The sequence below is a fragment of the Mytilus trossulus genome, chromosome 7 (genome assembly GCF_036588685.1).
Source record: "Mytilus trossulus isolate FHL-02 chromosome 7, PNRI_Mtr1.1.1.hap1, whole genome shotgun sequence".
NCBI lineage: Eukaryota > Metazoa > Mollusca > Bivalvia > Mytilida > Mytilidae > Mytilus > Mytilus trossulus.
Genome location: NC_086379.1, coordinates 4,701,177 through 4,714,722, shown reverse-complemented (window position 1 = coordinate 4,714,722; position 13,546 = coordinate 4,701,177). Strand labels below are relative to the sequence as shown.

The window sequence follows — 13,546 nt, the reverse complement described above, 5'->3', positions numbered from 1 at the left end:
ATTCTAATTATTAACAAATATTTGAAAAAATGGAAATGTCTAACATATGATAGTGCAATGGAATTATATGGTGCATAATATATATAATGGTAGTGCAATTTTAAATATTTATCATTTGATTTTAATGAATTTTTAAAGCAATGAATGTATTAAGAATATCATTGATATATTAATCCAGAAAGGTCTTTTGACACATACAATTTATGAAATGATATTTTCATTTCATATGTTCTGGGTAACATCAATGAGTTATTGACATGTCCTCAAAGAATGATTAATATTGTAATATAATGTTCAGTTTGATGTATTTAAAAAAAAATTATCAGTTTTATGTATTTTAAAATTTTTATCAGTTTTATGTCTTCTCAGTATGATGAAAACTCACCTGTGTAAGGTGATGAATGTGTATTGAAATAGCTGGAAGAATACAATGGAATATTGTAAAAGGCTTTCATTCTGTGTATTCATTTGTTTTCATGGATTAAGAAAAATTGTATTTTCATGGATTAAGAAAAAAATGTATTTTCATGGATTAAGAAAAATTGCATTTTCATGGATTCATGCATCATTGCTAATATTGAGGGTTATGAACCATTCCCTTCTCTCCACCCTTGGGAGATTGAGCCAATAATTGTGATAGGGTGTGTCGGAGAGGACGGGATTGGATCATAGTTCTTTGATAGCGAATATTTTAAACAGGAAAATTGTATTTCCATTAATATTTGACTTATTGGATTTGCCGAAGTCTGTATCCAAGCCTATAGTAAATTTATACTTACTAATTACTATTTTTTTCTTTCCTGGATATCCATGAAATACATGAAAAATTGGTATTCATGGAATAAAAATGAATCTATAGTAAATAGCATTGCAAAGCTGGAAATATTTGCCTTAGATATCGTTTGGTATATGAAAAATAGCTTATTGTTAAAGACAAACTTAAAAATTTTAAAAAATAAAAATGTGAGCTAATTTTTACAAAATTTGACAACAATATCATGCTTTAATAGAATATTGTAGTGTTTTATGTTTAATAGATTTCACTATTTCATGACCATTCCAGCTATATATATTGTATAATTGGCATGTTTTATAAACTTTGTTATTATTATTTAATAGATGTGATGATATATAAAGTTCAATTATATAACTCAAAAACCAAAGCATTTAGAGCAAATCTGACATGGGATAAAATTGTTTATCAGGTCAAGATCTATCTGCCCTGAAATTTTCAGATGAATCAGAGATTCCGTTGTTGGGTTGCTGCCCCTGAATTGGTAATTTTAAGGAAATTTTTCTGTTTTTGGTTATTATCTTGAATATTATTATAGATAAAGATAAACTGTAAACAGCAATAATGTTCAGCAAAGTAAGATTTACAAATAAGTCAAAATGACCAAACTGGTCAGTTGACCCCTTTAGGAGTTATTGTCCTTTAAAGTCAATTTTTAACCATTTTTTCGTAAATTTTCTATCTTTTACAAAAATCTTCTCCTCTGAAACTACTGGGCCAAATTACCAAACTTGGCCACAATGATCATTGGGGTATCTAGTTTAAAAAATGTGTGGCTTGACCCGCCAAACCAACCAAGATGGCCGCCATGGCTAAAAATAGAACATAGGGGTAAAATGCAGTTTTTGGCTTATAACACAAAAACCAAAGCATTTAGAGCAAATCTGACATGGGGGTAAAATTGTTTATCAGGTCAACATCTATCTGCCCTGAAATTTTTAGATGAATCAGACAACCCATTGTTGGGTTGCTGCCCCTGAATTGCTAATTTTAGGGAAATTTTTCTGTTTTTGGTTATTATCTTGAATATTATTATAGATAGAGATAAACTGTAAACAGCAATAATGTTCAGCAAAGTAAAATTTACAAATAAGTCAACATGACTAAAATGGTCAGTTGACCCCTTGAGGAGTTATTGCCCTTTAAAGTCAATTTTTAACCATTTTTCGTAAATTTTATATATCTTTTACAAAAATCTTCTCTATTGAAACTGCTGGGCCAAATTAATCCAAACTTGGCCACAATCATCTTTGGGGTATTAAGTTTAAAAAATATGTGGCGTGACCTGCCAAACCAACCAAGATGGCCGCATGTCTAAAAATAGAACATATGGGGTAAAACACAGTTTTTGGCTTATAACTCAAAAACCAAAGCATTTAGAGCAAATCTGACATGGGATAAAATTGTTTATCAGGTCAAGATCTATCTGCCCTGAAATTTTCAGATGAATCAGAGATTCCGTTGTTGGGTTGCTGCCCCTGAATTGGTAATTTTAAGGAAATTTTTCTGTTTTTGGTTATTATCTTGAATATTATTATAGATAAAGATAAACTGTAAACAGCAATAATGTTCAGCAAAGTAAGATTTACAAATAAGTCAAAATGACCAAACTGGTCAGTTGACCCCTTTAGGAGTTATTGTCCTTTAAAGTCAATTTTTAACCATTTTTTCGTAAATTTTCTATCTTTTACAAAAATCTTCTCCTCTGAAACTACTGGGCCAAATTACCAAACATGGCCACAATGATCATTGGGGTATTTAGTTCAAAAAATGTGTGGCGTGACCCGCCAAACCAACCAAGATGGCCGCCATGGCTAAAAAATGAACATAGGGGTAAAATGCAGTTTTTGGCTTATAACTCAAAAGCCAAAGCATTTAGAGCAAATCTGACATGGGGGTAAAATTGTTTATCAGGTCAACATCTATCTGCCCTGAAATTTTTAGATGAATCAGACAACCCATTGTTGGGTTGCTGCCCCTGAATTGCTAATTTTAGGGAAATTTTTCTGTTTTTGGTTATTATCTTGAATATTATTATAGATAGAGATAAACTGTAAACAGCAATAATGTTCAGCAAAGTAAAATTTACAAATAACTCAACATGACTAAAATGGTCAGTTGACCCCTTGAGGAGTTATTGCCCTTTAAAGTCAATTTTTAACCATTTTTCGTAAATTTTATATATCTTTTACAAAAATCTTCTCTATTGAAACTGCTGGGCCAAATTAATCCAAACTTGGCCACAATCATCTTTGGGGTATTAAGTTTAAAAAATATGTGGCGTGACCTGCCAAACCAACCAAGATGGCCGCATATCTAAAAATAGAACATATGGGGTAAAACACAGTTTTTGGCTTATAACTCAAAAACCAAAGCATTTAGAGCAAATCTGACATGGGATAAAATTGTTTATCAGGTCAAAATCTGTCTGCCCTGAAATTTTCAGATGAATCAGAGATTCCGTTGTTGGGTTGCTGCCCCTGAATTGGTAATTTTAAGGAAATTTTTCTGTTTTTGGTTATTATCTTGAATATTATTATAGATAAAGATAAACTGTAAACAGCAATAATGTTCAGCAAAGTAAGATTTACAAATAAGTCAAAATGACCAAACTGGTCAGTTGACCCCTTTAGGAGTTATTGTCCTTTAAAGTCAATTTTTAACCATTTTTTCGTAAATTTTCTATCTTTTACAAAAATCTTCTCCTCTGAAACTACTGGGCCAAATTACCAAACATGGCCACAATGATCATTGGGGTATTTAGTTCAAAAAATGTGTGGCGTGACCCGCCAAACCAACCAAGATGGCCGCCATGGCTAAAAAATGAACATAGGGGTAAAACACAGTTTTTGGCTTATAACTCAAAAACCAAAGCATTTAGAGCAAATCTGACATGGGATAAAATTGTTTATCAGGTCAACATCTATCTGCCCTGAAATTTTCAGATGAATCAGACAACCCATGGTTTGGTTGCTGCCCCTGATTTGGTAATTTTAGGGAAATTTTTCTGTTTTTGGTTATTATCTTGAATATTATTATAGATAGAGATAAACTGTAAACAGCAATAATGTTCAGCAAAGTAAGCTTTACAAATAAGTCAACATGACCAAAATGGTCAATTGACCCCCTAAGGAGTTATTGTCCTTTATAGTCAATTTTAAACAATTTTCATAAAATTTGTCAATTATTACTACCGATAACTTTTTCCACAGAAACTACTGGGCCAAGTTCATTATAGATAGGGATAATTGTAAGCAGCAAGAATGTTCAGTAAAGTAAGATGTACAAACACATCACCATCACCAAAACACAATTTTGTCATGAATCCATCTGCTTCCTTTGTTTAATATTCACATAGACCAAGGTGAGCGACACAGGCTCTTTAGAGCCTCTAGTTAATCTACAAAGTTTCTGTGTATTAATGTTTTCCTAAATGTAAAGTGAAAGATATTTCTAGTCATAACCACATATTGCCATATATATCCTGCAGGCTTTAAACAGGAAAAAAATATGATGGTTACAAATTTGTTTAAATATTAAATGTATAATCTACCATATTTAAAAAAAAAATTGGAAAATAGTATACACCTTATTGCTTTTTGATAATTTGCAACGCTTGACCAGAGAATCTGGGCTGCTTGAAGTCATACAACAATCACTTTTCCATTGTTGAGTCAGATATTTTCTAATGTAATGTCAAAATTTGATGTGAACTTATGAGATTGTCAGTAATGACAGACAAATAGCAATAAGATGTATTGCTTTCCCAATCATCATCTGCATGTTTTAAATGTGCCTTGTGTATTATATATGTGCATTCTGTGTATAGTATATGTGCACTCTAAATATTGTTTTATAATATAATAATACTCAATGTGATGAAAATAAGTACTGTAATTTGTAAATGTTTATTTTTTTGGTAGGTTATATATTGCAACTATAATTCATAAACATTGCAGTTGGCATAGAAAGATAGATGCACCATTCAATATTGTTCAGGCAGGGATAATTTTCCCCCATTTCAAGAAATTTCATTGAAAGTTTCAAGAAATTTCATTGAAGCTTTCAAGAAATTTCATTGAAACAGACACACAAAACTTGTATAATACCATACAATCAGAGTTTAAAACAGAGGTAAAAAAAAATAAAAAGAATATTCAAATTTATATGCTAACAACAAACTGACAACGCCATGGTTATAAAAACAAAATACAACAAAAAGACAAACAATTGTCTAGAAAGACTACATAGAAATCATAAGCCTGAACAAAGGAAACTGTCAAAAACCAAGATGATCACATGTGCTCCAGAAGGGTAAACAGTTTCTGTTTCATATGTTACATCTGTAATATTGCACATGTTAGTTCATGACACTGTTGTGGCTTTAACAATTGAACATATCCATAGTTATTTGTGAAACAGATGTTTCATAACTGTCAACAAACAAGTGACGGTCTCTGTTAAGTTTTTTGTATGGATGACTTTAACTTTCCCACTGGTAGCCCTTGATTTAATACCTTCGTTGTAAGCAGAAGCTCTCTATCATGAAAATAAAACTATTATAGGAAACCCATTGCCTGAATGATAGTATTATTTGGGAGATATAAATTCCATATGCAGGAACTGCTGGATTGTTGCTACATACAAATTGAAAGTTCACAATTGGAATGCTAAAATTTCAACAACCAAAATGTAAATGTAAAAAGTATTGTAACATGTAGGTAGTCACATGACATGTAAAGACATTTTGAATACTGTATACAACTTTAGTATATAGATGACCATGTGCATGTTCTCAGGAAATAATAAGTTATGTTTTAATTGATTTTATACAATTGAACTTTTATTTACAAATGGGTTGGTAAATTTAGTTATTATGTCTGTAGGCATTTTTTTTAGTAGCATGACAATGGGAAAACTAGAGTGCAAAATGAAAATGGTTTAATTTTGACCATTGAAGATTGAACTAGTACTGGTTTTGTAAAAGTATTAATTGCCTTTTTAATTTGCCAAGCATGCTTTTTTATTTTTTTTTATCTTTCCATAATTTGAATTAACTAAAGGTCATCTTTTGAGAGAAAGAAAATATCTTTACTTAGTCTATGATTAGAAAAAGATTTTCAACACCAATCTTCTTGGAGTGTGTAATGCTTTTAATGATAAATATAGCTTAGTATGAAATGATGTAATTTTTCATGTGAGAAGAAAACACCTGCATGCTGCAAAGGTTTTTAAAACATTTCCTGTGATATTTTTTAACTTGTTTAATGTATGGGTTTAGTTAAACTAAATCGTATTGAAAAGAGAGAACATATTTTACTCAGTTATGTCAGGGTCATGGCGAAAAAATTTATAAAAAAAATTGAATAATTAACCAAAAATATAAATAATATAAAAAATGGGCTAAAAACAATGCAGAAATGTAGAACTCCAATCCAGACGAACTTTTAAGAACCTACTTCTATTGGTCTGCACAAAAAAAATTAATGTCAACAATAACAACTTAATATCTGACAACTACCTTGAAATTTTTTTATTAAACATAACGTGCTAAGTCGTAACTCAACTACTAACAGTGTATCATAAAATAAGCCCAGCCCCCTACTAACCTATTTTGGAATATACACGGTCTCCATACGGACGCTTTTAACCAATCATATTCCTAGAAATGTATAGGAGGAAAGATAAAACCTTCTTATCCGTTCCTTTCTATTTTCAGCACCCCCTTATACATTTGATTTTGGAATAATCCCTCAACACTTTTAAATGTTTTTTTTCCTTCTTTATATCAGCTTAATTTGATATAGTAGATAATTGACCTTTGATATTAATTCATGTGTCAATATAGCCAACAAAAAAATTATATTATATAGGGCAGAATGATTGTGGTTGTATTTTTAGATACCTGCTAGAGGATAGCAGGAAATCAAAAGGGGCTGGGTCCTTCATTATAAGTATGCATTCCAAGTAGATTTAATATAAATTTTATTGTTACTAGTAAGGTACTGGTAAATTTTTTTGTTAATTTTAAAGAAGCATGAATTTAAGAGTTTTAAAATATAAAGATTTTCTACAAACTAAAATTTGAAAATGGCTGAAACTATGAGATCAAAATAAAAAAAATAATATTTATTACTTTTATAAAAAATATTGTTTTATCCTGCAGCCTTATGTTATTTGTTTAGTTCTCTCAATTTTGTCTTAATTTTGTAAAAACAATATGGTTAAATCTTAGACCATGTAGCAAATACTAATCTTATCAAAATAAAGATCCTTGTCCCGGTATTGCTTTTAAAGATTTTATGAGACTATTCTTTCTGTTCTGGTAATTATCAGGCAATGCTTAAAAATTTTGATGTGATGTTTTATTTAAAAAAACAGGATCCTGAAATGTCTCTAAAACAGAAAGTAGTTCGGAGTGTTGTCAGATTCTAATGTAAGCTAAGCTAGAACACAAGATCTGTATACATGTCAATATGTGATTGAAAGGTAGAGAACTTAAAAAACGAACTGTTATTGACAGTAATTTTAACATTACCATGATGAGTTAGACTTTTATTTTATACCTGTTGTTTGTACAATATCTAGCTAATTACAGGATGAATAAATTACAAGCATCTTTTAAAACTAGCTCAGAAAGAATAAGTTAATCTGCTGTAATCTATATGTTATTGGTGACATAATTAATGTGTTCTGTTTTTAATATGAGATTGTACTTAAATGTGATATGTTGTGATTCATAAATTTTGTGAAAAATAAAAATGTATTTTCTGTGTGAAATTGTTGTTATTTATGAGTGTCACAGTCTTTGTTTGATTATATTGTCTATAACTTGTTTGTACCTCAAGGCCTTTTCAATGCAGATGTGTATACTGAAAAGTTAAACTGCTACAACATCATCTTATTTAGTCCTTGTAAGTCTATTTTTAATTTATGATACAGGAGTTTGAATGTCCCTCTGGTATTGTTCGCCCATCTTGCAGTCAGTTTTGAGTTTGAGTAATCTGCTGAAGGTATCACTGTGACTTTTCAATTATTTACTGTTTATCAAGGTCTTCAAAATATAATACTCTATATATCCTTTCTTTTTCAAAGACATTAGATGGTTTATTTCACAACTTATCTCAGAAAGCTTGGCATACAGAAAGTGATCTAGCAGTGGTGGTGGAGATTACAAACTTCTGAAAACATTGTTAAAAGCTTAATATTTTGTGAGACCTGGATGCTTCATACTTTTTTTTATACAGGTGCCTTTTGTTATGAAGTTTCTATCTGTAATATTTCCATTGTCCTTGACCTCATAATCATTATCATGGTTCAGAAACTACTTGCAAAAAAGTTTAAATTTATAGTATTCTAATTTCACTCTTATTATGAGTAATAGGATAACTATTTATGGTATGTGCCTACCTTGCAAGGTCTTTGTGTCTGTCAGACAGTTTTCATTTGACCTTGACCTCATTTAGTCATACAGTGAATAAGGTAAAGTTTACGTAGTCCAGTCTATATCTCAGACACTATAAGCAAAGGTGTAAAATTTTTGGAGTGTGGAATGGTAACAAGGTGTACATGTCCAGCTGGCATTTGTCATGGTTCAGTGGTTTAAGTTACGTTTTTGTGTTTTGGTCTGTTTTTTAATACTTGATGCAACAGGTTACTGTAAATTTAGAAATTATTGCGATTTTCTTCATTTTTTACTTACATGCAATTTTATTTATTTTTTATATTGAGAAAAAATCCTGCTAGACTCATGTCAAAATGCAAGTTAAATTATTGGGATTATAACCCTGTCGCTTTTTTTCAAAAATAAAAACGTTGCAATAATTACTGAATTTACAATAACATGATCGAGTAACTATATTTGGCGTATGAAAATATTTTTATTTGACATTGATCTCCTTTTTACAATTCATTGCTCAATGCTAAGTTTTTTGGTTTGTTATTTTAATACTTAAATTAATAGGTCAACTATATTTGATGTATGGAATGATTGTAAGATGTTTGTCTGGTAAAAATCATCTGACCATGACCTCATTTTTATGGTTCATCAGTTATTCCTTAGATACTAAATGTATTTAAAACAATGTAATAATTGTAAGGTGTACAAGTCTGTTTGGCAGGATTTATCTGAACTTGACTAATTTTCATGGTTCATGATCAATGTTAACTTTTCCAGGCCAAGTTTGTTTCTTAGATACTATGTGCAATAGGTCAACTATATTTAAAGTGATTGATTGATTGATTGTTGGTTGCTTTACACCGCATTAGCACAAAAAGGCTATATCGCAGCGAATATATTTAAAGTATAGTTGGTGTATGAAATGATTGTGGGGTGTACATGTATTGAATCATATTTACTTTATGTGGTAGTTGGTGAAAAGTAATATATTAGGACATCAAAATATATATCAACATAAAACAAATGATCAGTAAAGAAGGCAAGACATTTCATCATGTACATTCTTGTTATTTATATTTGCTCTTTTGGGAGATAGATGAACTTTTTCATTTTTGAAGCATATACTTGCATAAAAGGTGCAGTGTTTCTAGATAACTCCTCCGTGAGTGAATCATAGACCAATGTGCCCCCATGCTCAATATTGTGAATTTTAAAATAAAATTTTGCATCTGCCAGACACAAAGTCCTACATTGACTTTCTTATAATATAGGCACCTCAAAGTGAAGTGCAAGGGCATCACTTTGTCTAGTCTTTTAATACTCATATCAGCGTAATTTAAAATCTAGTTAATTGTTTACTTGGCAACTATACCGCATCTTCACATCTCCTTATTTTTATTATGAAAAAATTCTTTGGTCTTGGAAGGATACCAGTTACTTAGGACAATATTAAACTATCATGTGACTGATGATTTGGATCAGATAGTGTCCTCAATAGAAATGCAACCTTTTTGTATTTTTTTTTATTTAAAGGCACAAACTCTGGAATCATTTCCTATACTGTATAGTTATGTGGTAATGTGACTACTTACAGATCTTATCTTGTAGATCATTTATGCTGTTTAATATTTTTCTCTATAATTAATACAATTTTTGTTAAGTCAGTAAGTTGTCTCGGAAAGCTCAACATAGGGATTGTGATCCGGCCGTGGCTCAGGCTTTATACTTTAGAAGGTGGCAGACTTGGATACTTCAGACTTGGTGTATAGTTGCTGTATTTTATGAAGTTTCTGTTTACCATATGTTCATTGCCCTTGACCTCATTTTCAGTCTTCAGTGACTACTTGAAATAAAAGTGTTTTTTTTGTTGTTAATTTCTTTCTTAAAATGAGAATAAGATAACTCTATTTAGTATGTCTGTACCTTACAAGGTCCTCATGCCTGGTAGACAATTTTCATCTGACCTCAACCGCATTTCAAGGATCAGTGCACAACATAGAGTTTTCCTTGTACAGTCAGTTAATCAGATACTATAAGCAAATGGTCTATTAGATTTGGTGTATGGAATGATTGCAAGATGTAAATGTCCAATTTGCAGACGTCATAATTTTTATGCTGCAGTGGTTAAACTTAAATTTTTTGTGGGTCTTTTTTCTATTAGTGTGTCAACTGTGTATGGAATTATTTTTACAATGTATATATTGTACATGTCAGTCTGGCAGTTTATTTCTTTACCTTCACATCATTTTCATGGTTAATTACTTCTTTAGTTTTCCTGAATAGGTCAAATATATTTGTTTTATGTTAGAATTGCCAGGTGCATATATGTCAGTGTTTGGCATGGTACATCTGACCTTGACATCATTTCCATGATTCATTGGTCAATGGTGCTAGTTTTTCTGGTTAAGTCTATTTCAAGCTATATTTATTGAATGATTGTAAGGTCCTGTTAGTATAACTGAGCTTGACCTCATTTTCTTTGATCATGTTTAGTTTATGTGAAAGTTGTAGTAAAGCTTTCTATTTAGGACTAGCAACACAAGATCAATGGTCAGTAAAGAAGGCAAGACTTTTCAACATATGCGCTCTTGTTAAATGTGATATGAATTTGAACAGTGCTTTCTTCCAAATCACATAATTTGTATTTTACTGGACTTCACACTAGGTGCCACATGTGATGCAGGATCTGCCTAACATTCTGGAGCACCTGCAATTACCCCTCTTCAGAGAGGGGTTGAGTTGTTAGGCCAATAGTTTTCTATGTAGTTATATATAGACTGGTGTTTGTAAAAACAGACGATGGGGTATGATTGCTTACGAAACAAATCTCCACAAAAGACCAAATGACACAAAAATTTACAACTAGTTCACCTGACTACCTACAACAATGAACACATCCCTTACTGCATAGTTTGTCTTTTCTTGGATGAATGATTTTTTAATGTCCCTTTCCAATTTTTTTACCCTTTTGTACAAGAATGACACACTGAGCGAGAATTTTTTTGAATGCTTATTTGCAAGTCACTACACCAACACATTATCTAGATTCTGAGCCAACTCATCTTCCCTTTTTCAACTAAATCCTGTGTGATAAGTAGATATGTAGCAAATACCAAATTTTCATTTTTGATTTGACTGTCCATGAACCCATTAAGTTCTGCACTTACAGTGAACAAACCATAAAACAATGGAAGCAATCAGCATCTCTAATCCTTAACACACTGAATTAATTCATTTTTCTTATGTTCACATTTCACGTAAAAAGACATCATTCTGGTTTTTTTAATATCAAATTTGACGGAAATGACAAATTCTTTATACAAGTCTATAGGGAACTTTTCTTTTGTTGAACACTGAAATCTCAAACCAATATATTTCTTCAGGCCTTATTAAGAAATAGACAACATTTACATGATGCAACATTTATGTTACCATGACAACAGCAGTTTCACATTTTACAACGAAGCAATGGATCATTTGACAATTTCCCTGATTCCACTCTTTGTACATAATTTTCGTTTGGGAGTAAAACTTACAAATAGTTCAATAATGATAAAATTTCAGGAGAATGTCAATGATAAAATTTTCTCATATTACAAATATAAAATTTCACACATACACGATAAATCATTGGCTATATCTATCTCATACATCAAAGGATTTCTTTCACACACAAAATATATTCTAATAAATCATGATTGACATACGATGAAAATGCTGTATGAATTTATAATGGTCCTTTTCCATCAATTTAGGAATTACACGACTTCTTACACCTTAATTGTCTTTTTAACATGGCTAAATCTTATCTTGCAATTATTATGTTTTAATCTTATTGTCTGTTATGATCAATATCGCCGAAATCCACCACTCTGTATACTTTTGTATGCATCAAACCTTGCTTCCTGTTGCCTAGCCGCAGCAAGTCCTTGGTTTGATATTATCATTTGTGCCGTATTGGGTACAGCAGGTACAAATATACTTGGCTGAACATTGCCTACCAGAGCCGGATTGATCGTGTTGGCAAATGTTCCTCTAGTTTCCTGTTGAACAGCAGTGAACCGTTCTTGTTGAATGGTGGGACGATTGTCTATGATATTTTGTCTGTCAATAGTACTAGCTCCTCCCCATGATCTTCCCTGCTGGGTAGCAACACCTAAAACATAGCAAAAACCAGTTCAAGTAACTTTTCTTACAACAGTATATACTAACGTGTAATGACAAGTAAATTATCATCATGCATACTGTGACATTTACTTAGTCTTTAGTTTTCTATGTCATGTCTTTTGTATTATTATTTGTCTGTGTCTGTCTTTTTAAATTTTTAGCCATGGCCTTGTCAGTTTATTTTCAATTTATGACTTTGATGGTTCCTCTGGTATTTTTTGCCCCCATTTTACAGTTAGATTATGTACATAACTTACATACATATTTCCCATCATGTTGATGTTTCATCATTTGCACAAAGGGACATATTATTTTAAAATGAAGCAAAAACAAATTGAAGTGAACTAGATTTATTTTGTTTTCCACTAATTTAGATTTAGTGATAGCAGTATCTAACAGATGTCAAAACATATCTAAATACCAAGGATATGGAGAATCAATCCCTGACACAAAATTTGTACATCCAGAGAAAAAAAAGACACAAAATTTATTCTTTAGTTTTCTATGTTGTGTCATGTGTACTATATATTGTTTGTCTGTTTGTCTTTTTCATTTTTAGCCATGGCGTTGTCAGTTTGTTTTAGATTTATGAGTTTGACTGTCCCTTTAGTATTTCCTCTTTTGTACATTCACAGAAAACAAGACACAAAATACAAAGGAACAGTGTCTGCATACAGTAAATAAAATTGTGAGGCAAACTTCGATTCTGCGACTTTTGGTAAACACTTATTTTTCGTTTCCAGGGCTTCATTATGACTGTCTACATTTTTTTTTAATTTATATAAATTAAAGTTTGAAAACTTGGTCAGTAAGACAAAAGTTTCTATATGAAATGATGCTGTACATTTTTAAAAGGCATTTGTTGGACCAACTATTTATGAATAACAGATAGCTGAGAGGCACATAATAAAGATTGTTACCATGAGAAAATATTGTCAACTGAGGCCAAGAAAAAAAGTCAATCATACACATACCTTGTTGCTGGTTAATGAAACCTTTGTTGCGACTTCGATCATCTTGTATATTATTATTCTGCCAGCTGTCACGCCCACCACTGCTGACTGTCCCGCCGATATTTTGTCTACTAACCACCAATCTTGTGTCAGCCTGAGTTCTGTTGTCTGAAAAGATATGGTACTATCAGTATGCTGTTCAAACATGGTAAGTCATAATTTCAATAACAGGAT

The 13,546-nt window shown here is 31.3% G+C and overlaps 1 protein-coding gene across 10 annotated transcripts in view; it reads right to left on the bottom strand.

Annotated features, from left to right (window-relative positions):
* Positions 1 to 11,598: 11,598 nt before the first annotated feature.
* LOC134724510 (SAFB-like transcription modulator) overlaps positions 11,599 to 13,546 on the bottom strand; it is a 43,579-nt gene continuing 41,631 nt past the window's right edge. For all 10 annotated transcript variants that reach the window (XM_063587569.1, XM_063587563.1, XM_063587565.1 and 7 more), the window contains 2 exons: positions 13,334 to 13,480; positions 11,599 to 12,348 (listed from right to left, as the gene is read on the bottom strand). In XM_063587569.1, coding sequence (XP_063443639.1) covers positions 12,041 to 12,348; positions 13,334 to 13,480 — 455 coding nt within the window. In that variant the 3' untranslated portion in view covers positions 11,599 to 12,040. The remainder of the gene's footprint in view (positions 12,349 to 13,333; positions 13,481 to 13,546) is intronic.